The following is a 15597-nucleotide window of genomic DNA, read 5'->3' as shown; positions in this document are numbered from 1 at the left end:
TCGACACAGCCACCATTTATTCTTTAGGTTGTTTTTTAACCTTCATTTAAGCAGGGAGTCATGCTGAGAACGCAGTCTCTTTCGCACATGAGCTCTGCATGAACACATCAATAAACAACAATTACACTATACATATCTATAAACACATCAATTACACCCCACTGGCACAGACGTCAATTCAACGTCTATTCCACGTTGGTTCAACGTAATTTCCTTGAAATGACGTGGAAACAACGTTGATTCAACCAGTGTGTGCCCAGTGGGACAAAATATGAAAAGTAAAACAACCATATGAAACAAACACATTCTTCAGTAAAGTTTCAAGTTGTAATGTCACGTGCACAAGTACAGTGAAATGTCTTTCTAAACCCAACAATGCAGTAATCAATATCAATGTAGTACTAAAAATAACATAAGGCAGAACAAAAACACACACATACAAAGAAATAAGAAGAACACAATAAGTAAGTAAGCTATATACAGGGTCAGTTCCAATCCCATATTTACAATGTGCAGGGATACTGGAGTAATAGACATCAGGATACATGATTAACAAAGTAGCAGCAGCGTTTATGATGATTTTATGTGTGTGTGTGTGTGTGTGTGTGTGTGTGTGTGTGTGTGTGTGTGTGTGTGTGTGTGTGTGTGTGTGTGTGTGTGTGTGTGTGTGTGTGTGTGTGTGTGTGTGTGTGTGTGTGTGTGTGTGTGTGTGTGTGTGTGTGTGTGTGTGTGTGTGTTGGAGTGTCAGTGTGCATGAGTGTGTAGAGTCCTGTGAGTGTGCATAGAGACTAAAATATAAAATACAAGGGTCAACAACCCCATGTGTAACTCTGTTGTGTGTGGCACTGCTTTGCTTTATCTTGGCCAGGTCGCAGCTGTAAATTAGAACTTGTTCTCAACTGGCCTACCTGGTTGAATAAAGGTGAAATAAATCAAATAAAAAACTCCGTTTGTGTAGCCATTTTGTTAGCTATTTAGCAATCTTATGGCTTGGGGATAGAAGCTGTTCAGGAGCCTGTTGGTGACTTGATGCACCGGTAGCTGTGCTGAAGCAGAGGCCCTCTGACATCAAAGCAGAGGCCCTCTAACATCTGCCTAAATTGGAAACCTGGTCTCAGAGCATTTTGTGTTATTCTGTACGTAAATCTGAGACATTTGGGCTAAGTTTAGGAGTTAGGTTAAAGGGTTAGGGTTAGCTAAAAGGTTAAGGTTAGGGTTAGGGGAAGGATTAGCTAAAAGGGTTTGTCACGTTCTGACCATAGTTATTTTGTATTTTCTTTGTTTTAGTGTGGTTAGGGCGTGAGTTGGGTGGGTATGATCTATGTTTTCTGCTTCTATGTGGGGTTTCTCGTTTGGCCTGATATGGTTCTCAATCAGAAGCAGGTGTTAGTCATTGTCTCTGATTGGGAACCATATTTAGGTAGCCTGTGTTCTATTGTGTTTTGTGGGTGGTTGTCTTCAGTCTTTGTGTGTCTGCACCAGATAGAACTGTTTCGGTTTTCACGTTTGTTGTTTTTGTATTTGTAGTGTTCAGTTTTGAATTTATTAAAATAAGATGAACACTAACCACGCTGCGCTTTGGTCCGATCCTTCTACCACCACAGACGATCATTACAGGGTTAAGGTTAGCTAACATGCTAAGTCCGTAATGAGATTCGACCTCACAACCTTTGGGTTGTTAGACGTTTGTGTTATACGCCCACCCAGTTGCTAATTAGCTAAAATTCAAAAGTTGTCCATGATGAGATTTAAACTCATAACCTTTGGGTTGTTAGACGTTTGTGTTGGGTCACTAGACAGTTGTTAATTAGCTCAAATGCAAAAGTTGTCCATGATGAGATTCGAACTCACAACCTTTGGGTTGCTAAACGTTTGCGTTGGGTTGTTAATTAGCTAAAATGCTACAGTTGTCCATGATGAGATTTGAACTCACAACCTTTGGGTAACTAGACATTTGTGTTATACACCCACCCAACCACCCTACTTTAGTTTTTGGCTTAAGTAACCAACTGTCTTATGTAACCATGCCAAACGTAACATATCATACTCTTTTGAGTATCCCGGGTGTACATTTACTATGTTATGTCTGGTCTATGAGACCAAGCTGGAATTGACCTACAGGCACCAACTCCACCACCGTTAAGGACTTTTGGAGATCATTCCATATGAGGGGCGCAAAAAAAACCTAAAAGCAGATATACCTAACTCAGTAGAGATTGACGGGATCTCCAGTGTTTTCCATCCCTGAGTCTGGTAACTTATGTCTGAAGGTTAACAATGAGGTAAGATATGGTGGAAGTTTATGCAAGAGGGCTTTATTGACAAAAATACTGCAATGCATCCGTCTACGAGACTTCAAGGATGACCAGCCTACTTTCTGATACAAAACATAATTATGTGTACTGAACCTATCGGCCGTAATAATGGCTTCGATACAGCATTCATATAGACGATATCGCCATATAATAATAACCAGAATGAATGTTGACAAAATTATTTGTTTCCTACTATTTAAGAAAAGACAGGACCTGTTCCTATAGAAGAAGCCTATTTTAATGATTAATTTCTTAACTCATCAACATGCTTTTTAAAAGATAGCTTTTTGTCAATCCAGATACCCAGATGTTTATAAGCAGGGCGATCAATGAGGGCACCATCCAAAGTACCCATGCATAAATCATCAGATACATTTTTACTTGATTTGGAAATAACATATACTTGGTTTTACCTGCCCCAGTGCACAACTGAGCAAGAGGACAAGTACATTAGAGTGTCTAGTTTGAGAAACAGACGCCTCACAAGTCCTCAACTGGCAGCTTCATTAAATAGTACCCGCAAAACACAAGTCTCAACGTCAACAGTGAAGAGGCAACTCCGGGATGCTGGCCTTCTAGGCAGAGTTCCTCTGTCCAGAGTCTGTGTTATTTTGCCCATCTTAATCTTTTATTTTTATTGGCCAGTCTGAGATAATGATTTTTCTTTGCAACTCTGCCTAGAAGGCCAGCATCCCAGAGTCGCCTCATCCCTGTTGACGTTGAGACTTGTGTTTTGCGGGTACTATTTAATGAAGCTGCCAGTTGAGGACTTGTGAGGCGTCTGTTTCTCAAACTAGACACTCTAATGTACTTGTCTTCTTGCTCAGTTGTGCACCGGGGCCTCCCACTCCTCTTTCTATTCTGGTTAGAGCCAGTTTGCGCTGTTCTGTGAAGGGAGTAGTACACAGCATTGTTCGAGATCTTCAGTTTCTTGGTAATTTCTCGCCTTCATTTCTCAGAACAAGAATAGACTGACTAGGTTCAGAAGAAAGGGCTTTGTTCCTGGCCATTTTGAACCTGTAATCGAACCCACAAATGCTGACGCTCCAGATACTCAACCAGTCTAAAGAAGGCAAATTTGATTGCTTCTTTAATCAGAACAACAGTTTTCAGCTGTGCTAACATAATTGCAAAAGGGTTTTCAAATGATCAATTAGCCTTTTAAAATTATAAACTTGGATTAGCTAACACAACGTGCCATTGGAACACAGGAGTGATGGTTGCTGATAATGGGCCTCTGTAAACATATATATTCCATAAAAAATCTGCCGTTTCCGGCTACAATAGTCATTTACAACATTAACAATGTCTGTATTTCTGATCAATTTGATGTTATTTTAATGGACAAAAAATGCGCTTTCATTTAAAAAACAAGGACATTTCTATGTGTCCCCAAACGTTTGAACGGTAGTGTATATATAATGATAATAATACAACAATGTGATGGGGATTGTTTCCAGACACGGCACGTATACTTCCTGTGCATTGTAGTCATGGTGGGTTGAATCATTATGTGTTTTATGTTTCTTTTGTCAACTTCTTAACGCAAGTTAAGAGATTCCGCATTACGTCATCGGCAGAGGCCACATACTCGAAGCAAATGTTGGGTAGTGCTAACGTTACGCGAACATTTCGAATACAGCACCACTGCAAAAAGCGTTAGTAATAACAGGATTAGCAGCGTTCTAGGTGTAATGGTGAATTGATCTAAATGAATCGTAATCATATATATGGATACGGCTAACACTTCAATTCCTGGATGTAAACAATGCAGTTTTATGACCATGCCTCGATGTTCTGGTAAGTATAGACAGCACAAATGCACTGCAACATCGGTAGTGAAACGACATTATCACTCGTTTAAAATCCAAGTTACTGTGTAGTGGGAACTAGTGAGATCGAGATTTTTTTTTATCACGAGGCAAAATGCATGCCAATTAATAGGGTTAAACTATTGACTATTTGGATGTTGTAAAAATGACACCGTTATATCGCTCATTTGTAGAGATGCTTCTGTCGTTACAGGGATACAGGTTATTTTGCAATCGATGTGCATATAAATCTGTCATCTGCTGCCTGTTGCCTTTCTTCACTCATCATGTGTGTTTGACAGAAAACATTGAAATATCACACGGTTTCTCAATTATCTCTGAAATACACGAGAGCTGAGCATGATCCATTCTAGATCAAATAATCTCGTCATTGACATGGCCGTCATGGCTGGTTGTAAAACTGTAATGGCATCATTAACCAACAGTTTGGTATATAGCGCATACATTTCCTACCCATCCAGTTGTTTCTGTTGTTGCAGAGATTACCTGAAGCAGCTTCACTAATCACCAGGGTAAAGCTGCCAGTATCAGAGTTTTTTTTTCCTCCACCAAGGAGTTCACGTTAGAACACAGTGTCAGTTCAGGAACCACACAGTTCTATTCAGGAACAACAACCATAAACACGGAACACAGTGTCAGTTCAGGAACCACACAGTTCTATTCAGGAACAACAACCATAAACACGGAACACAGTGTCAGTTCAGGAACCACACAGTTCTATTCAGGAACAACAACCATAAACACGGAACACAGTGTCAGTTCAGGAACCACACAGTTCTATTCAGGAACAATAACCATAAACACAGAACACCGTGTCAGTTCAGGAACCACACAGTTCTATTCAGGAACAACAACCATAAACACGTCAAGAACACTCAGGAGTTTTTGTCTTGTGGAGCAATGACCCATGGCCTCTTTGCAATGTCTTTGAGTTGTACCAGTTCAGTGCTGTCTGCCCAGGCCAGAGGCCCCACAAGCAGATAACTGACTGGTGCAACTCAGAGACAGTGCAGTGTCCAGTGTAATAGACTCCCAGACAGACAACATAAGACCGTTTAGACTTCTTATTAACTGACTATATAGGCTGCTATAAATACACCATTTCAATATGTGATGGGTGTTTTTGTTGGTGATTTCTGTACAGTTAACTTCATAACTGAACAAAGTAGACAGCTCTACACTGTGGTTGGAAATCAGATGCCAACATCAATTATATTCTAATGATGTAAAAATAACACTGGGCAATCAGTGGATGAAAGTCAATACATGAACAGCTGCAATATGTAGCTTATGACTCAGTCTGCTATGGGGATATGCAGGGTCACAACTCAAGCAACTGCTCGTGTCCCGGAAATACTGTATGACAACCTGATCCAAGTAGTTTAAGAATATAAATTAAAAACACCACAGTCTCCTGTGCTTTTCTTTCTTCGCCTGTGGTAAAAATAGAGCCATAATATAAATAAGAGACTTATAAGGGAATGGTTCAGTGGGCCTGGAACTCAGTTAATAACTGGGCAAGAGAGTATCTAACCACTGCAGCAATAAATGTGATCATTTTAATAACGCTGAGAGAAACTGACTTTATAGCCTCAGTTTGATTCTGGCAGAGGTGGAGAGTTACAAGTCATCTGCAATATTTAGTTTATGGTGTACGATGATTTGCTCATTTCAGGGCAGTTGTTTTCTAATACTGCAAGTGTATTTGACACTGGCACAGAGCAAGAGTAATGCTTGCTGGGCAGGCGCCAAGCGAGAGGTTGGAAGGGACTGCAACTGGAGAGCCAGCAAATCTGTACAAGAATGTGGAGCCTGCTCATTTGAAGTTAAAGATAGAGGCAGCAGCACAAGCTGTGTCCTGACAGTTTCTAATTTCAGATATCTGACTGTAGCTAAGCTAACCACCGTCCAACTGAGGCTGGCTGCTTTTGTTGTCATGCTTGTCTGGTTGAGAGGGCTTTATACTCTGTACAGTTGTTGTTAAGAAAGACAAGCCTTTGGAGTAGCACACAGACAGACAAGGAGAAGGAAACAGAGGAACATGGTACATTCTGAAGGGTAAGTTCAACATTGACAAGTTTGTCATCTCCAGATTTGTGTTGTTGAGAAGTTTGTAATCTCCTGATTTGTGTTGTTGAGAAGTTTGTAATCTCCTGATTTGTGTTGTTGAGAAGTTTGTAATCTCCTGATTTGTGTTGCTTGTAGTTTTCAATCTTCACCAGGGGAATAGTAGTTGTGTCAATCTTAGCTATTTATTTCACAGTTTAAAAATAGCCTTTGTAAGGTCAAATACTTAGCACAAGAACTTGTCTCTTACTTTTGTAATATGAAAAGGGAGTTTGAGTATGTTAACATGTTATTATTAGTTAGTTATGTGTTTCTGCACTGCTGTATATGAGACATCTACCGTAGATTGTTCTTGGATGATTAATTAATTATTAACTGAAAAGTGTTTAACATTGTTGTAAATTACTTAAACTAAAACTTTACATAACAGACAGATAGTTTTTGTTTACAGTCATCTTTATTCTATAAATACAGTGTCTAATGAATTCAGTATTTTTTTAACCAATTTTACCCAGTGTTACCAGTAACTCTGCAGAAAAGGACCTGTGTGCAGAAAAATAGTTGTCATCTTTGTTTGTGTACAGTACCTTGAATTAGAATTTGTAATGAAATATTTAGAAGTTCCTGCATGTAACCTGAGGCCACTGCATAATATTTGCATATTTATCACTTTCAATTATATAAATTCTAAAGCCTTATTTGTTGAAAAGTGGCCAGTCTAAGTAGAACGAGTGTAATGAGTCAAAGTTGTTTATAATGTCTGTTCTCATTGTATAATAGACAAGTTCTATTCTAGTTTTATTCTATTTGTAATTACAATGTATTCAAATCTTGATTCAAACATTAATGGTGCCTGTTAGATCTTCAAGAGAAGATGTATGACGAGAGGGTGATGAAAAACATTGCTCCACAAACTTGGACCATTCTCTAAGGGGATACGAAGACATTGCACCCTATTTTTTTTTAAATGGACAATGGAGTGACTAGATTCTTTGCTACTATGGCAACTTAGCACATGACTATGTGTATTAGATTGCCTTGGACAGTGCAGCGAGGCATGATGTGAGCGTTCGCTAGCTCTGCCACTCTGCCCCTGTGAAACACTCTTCCTTGTCTGACTCAAGTTTTTCAATGCCCTGACTTTTGTTTACATACTTACATTTTTTAGTGTGTCCTGAAGGTCAACCGGTAAGAACTTATCTGTCATCAGTGTTTCCCCTAGGATTTTAGAGTCCCTCTTGGCTGCACAGACTGTTTTTTTGCTGTTTTAAAGCTCATTTCCTGCAATTCTACACATTTTACCATGGGGCAAAGATAATATTTTACAGTTTTAAAGCTAGTTTCCTGTAATTCTACAAAAAAAAGAACATTTTCAGTTAAAGCTAATTTCCTGCAATTCTACACATTTGGACTTTTGAAGTAACTGTCCAGTGAAAATCTAACTTTTAAAAGTTCATATTCTGTTAACTCATACCCAAATAATGTTGTTGACTCAACCTATACTCGCATTTGTGGCCAAAGCATAAATTGGAGATGAACCCCATCTCAAACAGACTGTTTAAAAAATGCTTGCTATTTTCTCTTAAGCCTTGTTCACATTGGCAGTTTGAAGGGACTCAAATCCTATTTTTTGGCATATCCGACTCGAATCTGTTCTTTTTCCTGCATTCCGAACAGCCAAAAAGCACATGGAATTGTATATTTCAAGCCACATTTCAAACCACTTTCGTAGGTTCTTTTGAAATCAGATACAAATTTGATTCCTGGCCATACGGCTTGTGTCTGAACGGTCAAATCTGATTTATTTGCCCTAAAGTGGGTTTTTGACTGTAATTTGGTATATCTTGTTGCTTGCTAGTTACTCTGTTGACAGTCTGACAAGAACATGTGGTAGCTAACTAGCTTGTTCATTGTTTACAAACAAATTAGTTAATGTGCTAGAAAGCTAAACAGCTACCTAGCTAGATAGTTGACTGCTGTGGCTAGACAAAAATGACTCATTTTGAAAGTTGGATCATCTTATCCTTTGAGGCTTTAAAAGTGTTCTTATACTTTGATTTTGAAAATTCAAAGCAACTGGGACTCGTCCATGGCAGGCATTGTTGTCACCTTAGTTTGCTACAGAACTTCTGAGTGATAGGAAGCACGAGCACCACCACCAATCAGCCTACACCACTGCGCACACACCCGTCATTACTCTGACAACTAGCGTAGCCATGTTAGCAAATAACTGCTGTCTGAACACACACAAATCCCATTTGCCACTTGTAATTTGCCATTTGGACAGTCAATATTCCAAAACCGATTTGAAAAACAAAACCGATTTGAGCATTAAGTCCTGCAGTGTGACCAAGGCTATAGAATATGATGTCATACTCCTGAGGAAGATAAGCTGTCCAATCAGTGGTCTTGGGGAGGATGAGCTGGCCAATCAGTGGTCTACTGTATTAATATTTTTAATGACTGGTATATGCCCACACCATTCTGTTGTTGGGGTACACCCATTGTAACGGCTGTTGGAAGGAGAGGACCAAGGTGCAGCGTGGTACGTGTTCATATTATTTATTGAACACTGAAATAACAAAAATAACAACGAGAACGACCGTAACAGTTCTGGCTGGTGCAGACACAAAACAGAAAACAACTACCCACAACACATAGGTGGAAAAAGGCTACCTAAGTATGGTTCTCAATCAGAGACAACGATAGACAGCTGCCTCTGATTGAGAACCACACCCGGCCAAACACATAGAACTAGACAACATAGAACAAAACATAGAATGCCCACCCCAACTCACGCGCTGACCAAACCAAAATAGAGACATAAAAATATCTCTAAAGTCAGGGCGTGACACACATACCATTCCGACATAGAACATCTGATTTTTAACATACTTAGCTACCAGTTTTTGGAAGGAAAACTATTTCACTCATATTGTAGGTAATTATAGGTCATATTTCATAGGAATCTGGAAACACTGGACAGTTTTGTTAGTTCTCAAAGATGACCTTATTTAAAATGCATAGCTCCATTATCTTTTCTACATACGTTACAGTATATCTGGTTTTAGTCGTTTAAGTTTACAATGAAAACATTTTACATAATATTTTTTGGTGTGGCGGACACAATTTAAGTAAATATAGAGGAAACACTGGTCATGCATGCCACCATTTATTCAAGTGAAGATGGGCAGTGTGAGGAGGCCAAAAATGCTCAGCATTGATGAAAAAAATTACCCTAAGTGTCAATAATTTTACAGATAATGTTTAGTGATGGCCTCTTGGAACTACTGATACAGTATCTTGTGCGGATTCAGGCAATGAAGTGAATTTAGAAAATAGTGTGTGGATAGTGACATCAAGTGGATGATGATACAGTATGTAGAGTGTAATGGTGGTGATAGCCAAGGGGATAGTGTTGCGCTTGTTGAATAGTGTGTTTAACTCTGTACTGAGGGCTTGCTAAATGCATCGAGTCAGTCAGTAGGACCGTAGGACGTACATTACATGATAGAAGTTACAGCTGAGCAGTAGCACTACTATGTGAATAATACTACAACTACTAACAAGCTGTTGAGTTAGTAGTGTTACATTCATGTATTCTAATGACAAAATTATTACCTGGGAAGCACTATATTTTGCTGCACACAATATTTTGCTGCACACATTCATCCATTACAAAGGTATCACTATTAAAAAGTAAACTGTCATGGCCCAGTAGGTGTAATCCTGCTAAGTCATTACTAATGAATAGTCACTCTGTTTTCCTCTCCTTCTGATCAGAATGATTGAAGATTGTGGGAGGAGTGGCGACATCATGGCGGAGAGACGACAACTGTTCGCAGAGATGCGTAAGTGTCCAGGGCCATCTCTAAAGAGAGACACACATTCAAAGTATTATAACTATAGTATACATAATAATGTTATTAATGACATTTACCAAGTCATTTACTAGGTTACTTCTACAAAATATGAATATCATTAACATCCAGTATAGGCCTACACAGAAGAACAGCGTTCATTGGGAAAACTAGACAGACATCTAGTGTTAATGTCCACATGAATAGCCTATGAGCAACACTTTTCTCCCAAGAGCCCCGCACAGTCTATCCTCAGCAGCATTCCTGTGTTACTGTCTTTCATATTGCCTTTCACAATTAATGTATTTTTACTACAGGGGCGCAAGAGTTGGATTCCATAAGATTGTCCACGTATAGAACTGCTTGCAAACTCAGATTTGTTCAGAAGAAATGCAATCGTGAGTATGGTGTGATATCCTATGTTTGATAGTAATAGTCGTGAGTATGGTGTGATATCCTATGTTTGATAGTAATAGTCGTGAGTATGGTGTGATATCCTATGTTTGATAGTAATAGTCGTGAGTATGGTGTGATATCCTATGTTTGATAGTAATAGTCGTGAGTATGGTGTGATATCCTGTGTTTGATAGTAATAGTCGTGAGTATGGTGTGATATCCTGTGTTTGATAGTAATAGTCGTGAGTATGGTGTGATATCCTGTGTTTGATAGTAATAGTTGTAAAGTTCTCTCTAAAAAATTACCGCTAAAAGAGAACAGTGTCCATGCATTTCTATTGGATTCTACTCCATTCTGTTCTTTTACAGTCCATTTGGTGGACATATGGAACGTGATCGAGGCGTTCAGAGAGAACGGTCTGAACACCATGGACCTCAACACAGAGTTCACTGTGGCTCGCCTGGAAGCAATACTATCGACCATCTTCTACCAGCTCAACAAGCGCATGCCCACCACACACCAGATCAATGTGGAACAGTCCATCAATCTGCTACTCAACTTTCTCCTGGCTGCCTATGACCCGTGAGTATCCACCATCACCTCATTACTGTGGGACGTTCACTGAGCATGATGATGGGCCGTTTATCTCTAGTTGAGAGTGTGTGTGCGCGTGTGTCATTTAATTGAAGTGAAGTGTTGATATGTGATAAATCTGTCCACAGTACACACAGTCTTTCATGGGAGAATGGAAGTCCAGACTGACTGTTGTTATAACGATGCAATGGTCTCACAATGTTCTTGTGCCATTGATTCTTCTTTACTTCTGATGAAAGACAAGAGAAAGTAAACAGTAAAAAGTGACGTGCAATTGGGTCCTTTTTGCTTGTTTTAAGTGTTTTTTTGTTTTTTTTAACTAGGCAAGTCAGTTAAGAACAAAGTCTTATTTACAGCCTAGGAACAGTGGGTTAACTGCCTTGTTCAGGGGCAGAAGGACAGATTTTTACCTTGTCAGCTCGGGGATTTGATGTAGCAACCTTTCAGTTACCGGCTCAACACTCTAACCACTAGGCTACCTGCTGCCTCAGGCAGGCTGCACAGGTTGCACAGAGCAACTTAAAGGGATAGTAAGGATTTTGGCAATGAAGTCCTTTATTTACTTCCCCAGAGTCAGATGAACTCATGGATACCATTTTTAGGTTTCTGAATCCAGTATGAAGGAAGTTAAACATAGTTTTGTGAACCAATGCTAACTACGGTTAGTGCAATGACTGGAATTCTATGGTATTTACTAGCATGCTAGCAGTTACCATAGACTTCCAGTCATTTCTCTAATGCTACACTACATGACCAAAAGTTTGTGGACACCTGCTCGTCGAATATCTCATTCAAAAATTATGGGAATTAAAATGGAGTTGGCCCCCCCCTTTGCTGCTATAACAGCCTCCACTCTTCTGGGAAGGCTTTCCACTAGATGTTGGAACATTGCTGTAGAGACTTGCTTCCATTCAGCCACAAGAGCATTAGTTAGGTCAGGCACTGATGTTGGGTGATTAGGCCTGGCTCGCAGTCAGCGTTCCAATTCATCCCAAAGGTGTTTGATGGGGTTGAGGTCAGGGCTCTGTGCTGACCAGTCAAGTTCTTACACACCGATCTCGACAAACCATTTCTGTATGGACCTCGCTTTGTGCACGGGGGCATTGTCATGCTGAAATAGGAAAGGGCCTTTCCCAAACTGTTGCCACAAAGTTGGAAGCACAGAATCATCTAGAATATCATTGTATGCTGTAGCGTTAAGATTTCCCTTCACTGGAACTAAGGGGCCAAACCATCCGACTGTCAGATTGTGAAGCGTAATTCATCACTTCATAGAATGCGTTTCCACTGCTCCAGAGTCCAATGGCGGCTAGCTTTACACCACTCCAGCCCTTCACTTGGCATTGCGCATGGTGATCTTAGGCTTGTGTGGGGTGCTCTGCCATGGAAGCCCATTTCATGAAGCTCTCGACGAACAGTTCTTGTGCTGATGTTGCTTCCAGAGGAAGAGACGATTTTTAAATATATATATTTTTAAAATCCTAATACTGTGCCAGGTTGAAAGTCACTGCGCTCTTCAGTATGTTTGTCTATAGATATTGCATGGCTGTGTGCTCGATTTTATACACCTGTCAGCAACGGGTGTGGCTGATATAGCTGAAACCACTAATTTGAAGGGTTGTCTATGTAGTTTTGTATATATATTGTAGCTCTGGCACCCCAATGGTGGAACAAACTGCCTCACGACGCCAGGTCAGCGGAGTCAATCACCACCTTCCGGAGACACCTGAAACCCCACCTCTTTAAGGAATACCTAGGATAGGATAAAGTAATCCTTCTAACCCCCCCCCCCCCCCCCCCCCTTAAAAGAGTTAGATGCACTATTGTAAAGAGGTTGTTCCACTGGATATCATAAGGTGAATGCACCAATTTGTAAGTCGCTCTGGATAAGAGCGTCTGCTAAATGACTTAAATGTAAATGTAGTTAGCAGTTATGCTAACGCTAGTTAGCAACTTCCTACAAACTGCACGCAGAGACATAAAAATGGTATTGACGAGTTCATCTGACTGTGGGGAAGTAGATAAAATCTTGAAGTATTCTTTTAATGTTAAAGTGTTTAAATCATTGCACGTATTATTCTCAAACTGTATATTCTTGACCTGTTCAAATTATAAAAGTGCACAAGTACTAAACACATTTCCTCTTTTAGGGAAGGCCTCGGAAAAATGTCTGTCTTTGTTGTGAAGATGGCCCTGGCAACCATCTGCGGAGGAAAGATTTTGGATAAATTAAGATGTAAGCTCACCCGTTCATCTTTGTTAAGAATAATACATTGGAGAGAGAATTAACCATTTGCAGAGAATTAATTGTCAATGTTAGCTTTTTGTTAACTTATTAATAGTTATCCTGCACAATTTAAAATGTGTTTAGTCAGTGAAGTCTCTCTCTATTGAGGAATTTAGTGATACAACAAAATTTGGTTCCAGTGGGTTTTTTCCTTGAAGTCTGTCTGCCTGCACTATTGTTCCTAGATGAAAAAGAGAACAGTGGCCCTTAACACTCCACGGCTGTGAGAAGTCATTATTTATAATTTGAAGGATAGGGTTTATTACATAATCCACCAAATCTAGTGCATCAGACAGCCGCAGCAACTCATGGGGAAAGTAAATGGAAGGTTAGGGTATTTTAGCTTATGTTTTGTGGTAATTACTATGTATTGCTACACAGCTTTAATTTGTTTTTGTTCTTTGTAAATGCAATACACAGCATGATTGCACTGTCTAATGCTGCAATTAGCTAACAATGGTGACAGCTGACAATTAATTTGATACATTTTTTATATATATATATTTATATATTTTGCAGTAATGCCTCCCCTCCCATTTTCTTCCCAGATATTTTTTCACAGATATCAGACCCTGGTGGCATAATGGTGTATTCCCAATTCGACCAGTTTCTGAGGGAGGTTCTCAAATTGCCAATGACTGTTTTTGAGGGGCCTTCCTTTGGCTATACTGAGCAAGCCACAAGAACCTGCTTTACACAGCAGGTAAGAGTCCTCATCTACACTGAAAATGAACATACATTTTCAAGTAAATGAATGAATGAATGAATAACACACTCTAGGTATAGAGACTGGATGTATGTTGTAATTGTGTATAAAACATCCTTTATAAAACTATATTTTCTTTGTAGTACTAGCTACCCCATATGCATAACCTGCATGTGATGTGTAACCCTGTCCTCTACTGCATGTCGACAGAAAAAGGTCTCCCTCAACACATTCCTGGACACGATGATGTCAGATCCTCCTCCTCAGTGTCTGGTGTGGTTACCACTCATGCATCGCTTGGCTAATGTGGAGAATGGTGAGCCATCACCGCCACCACGGCATATTTAACACGTTACTGGGTAGCACTGGGTATGAATTTTGTCTCACACCATCACATTGAGCCACCACATAGTAGACACACTTGCTCAAACACACACACACATACACACCCTTCCACCATCACATCACCCTGCACAATCCCTCGTGATTGACAAGGTACAGAATTAGTCATTAGTCTCACCACACACACTGATGTTCACAGAACACCCTTCTTTATTTGAAGAATGCTGTCTGAGAGACCTGCAAAACATCCCAGTGCTGTTGTCTTATATAAAGATATCAGTTGCAAACCAATTTGTGTTTGTATTAACAACTTTTGGGGTGTGTGTGTATATGTACGCCGTGTGTCTGTGTGTGTGTGTGTGTGTGTGTGTGTGTGTGTGTGTGTGTGTGTGTGTGTGTGTGTGTGTGTGTGTGTGTGTGTGTGTGTGTGTGTGTGTGTGTGTGTGTGTGTGTGTGTGTGTGTGTGGACATGCATGCACATGTTGGTGTGTGTGCCCCCCCACCTTGCTCCCTCCGCCCCTGCAGTGTTCCACCCGGTCGAGTGCTCCTACTGCCACAGTGAGAGTATAATGGGCTTCCGCTACCGCTGCCAACAATGTCATAATTACCAGCTCTGTCAGGACTGCTTCTGGAGGGGGCATGCCAGCGGTTCCCATAGCAACCAACACCAAATGAAGGAGTACACGTCATGGGTAAGGGGGGTGACCAGCCAGCCAGCGATTTCTGCTCCGCTTCACCCAACACAATACAGTGCTATGGGGATGATGATGAGACTGTGGTTTGATTCCCTCACCTGTGGCAAGGAATATTACATGCAGTGTATTTCCCTTGATCTCTGATGTTCTACATGTGGCCAGATACATTTAAATGATATGGATAGGCAGTGGAGAAATGCATTTTAGATATGGATTGTACTGTATGTGCTGTGACATTTTGGTCAGTGGCATCTACTCCTATATAATATTTTGAACGTAATTACTCTGTTTTAAGTACCTCTTCTTGCCCTCGGAAATCATACATAGCATATGTTTGTGTTTCTCCCAGAAATCGCCTGCTAAGAAGTTATCTAATGCTCTCAGCAAGTCACTGAGCTGTGCATCCAGCAGAGAACCTTTACACCCCATGTTTCCTGACATGCCAGAGAAACCTCTGAACCTAGCCCACATTGTGTAAGTATGGGGCTATTCTATTCATACA

The 15597-nt window shown here is 40.2% G+C and overlaps 1 protein-coding gene across 4 annotated transcripts in view; it reads left to right on the top strand.

Annotated features, from left to right (window-relative positions):
- Nucleotides 1–3876: 3876 nt before the first annotated feature.
- LOC139550612 (dystrobrevin alpha-like) overlaps nucleotides 3877–15597 on the top strand; it is a 33773-nt gene continuing 22052 nt past the window's right edge. Inside the window, exons 1-9 of one of the 4 annotated variants that reach the window (XM_071361607.1) lie at nucleotides 3877–4115; nucleotides 9998–10065; nucleotides 10392–10472; nucleotides 10840–11053; nucleotides 13216–13301; nucleotides 13901–14055; nucleotides 14269–14374; nucleotides 14926–15092; nucleotides 15445–15569. In XM_071361607.1, coding sequence (XP_071217708.1) covers nucleotides 9999–10065; nucleotides 10392–10472; nucleotides 10840–11053; nucleotides 13216–13301; nucleotides 13901–14055; nucleotides 14269–14374; nucleotides 14926–15092; nucleotides 15445–15569 — 1001 coding nt within the window. In that variant the 5' untranslated portion in view covers nucleotides 3877–4115; nucleotide 9998. Of the gene's footprint in view, nucleotides 4116–5981; nucleotides 6206–9997; nucleotides 10066–10391; nucleotides 10473–10839; nucleotides 11054–13215; nucleotides 13302–13900; nucleotides 14056–14268; nucleotides 14375–14925; nucleotides 15093–15444; nucleotides 15570–15597 lie in introns of those variants that run through there. The other 3 variants (XM_071361609.1, XM_071361606.1, XM_071361608.1) reach the window with 3 other exon arrangements.

Source organism: Salvelinus alpinus, chromosome 23 (assembly GCF_045679555.1).
Source record: "Salvelinus alpinus chromosome 23, SLU_Salpinus.1, whole genome shotgun sequence".
Classification (NCBI taxonomy): Eukaryota; Metazoa; Chordata; class Actinopteri; order Salmoniformes; family Salmonidae; genus Salvelinus; species Salvelinus alpinus.
This window is presented reverse-complemented; position numbering and strand designations above follow the sequence as displayed.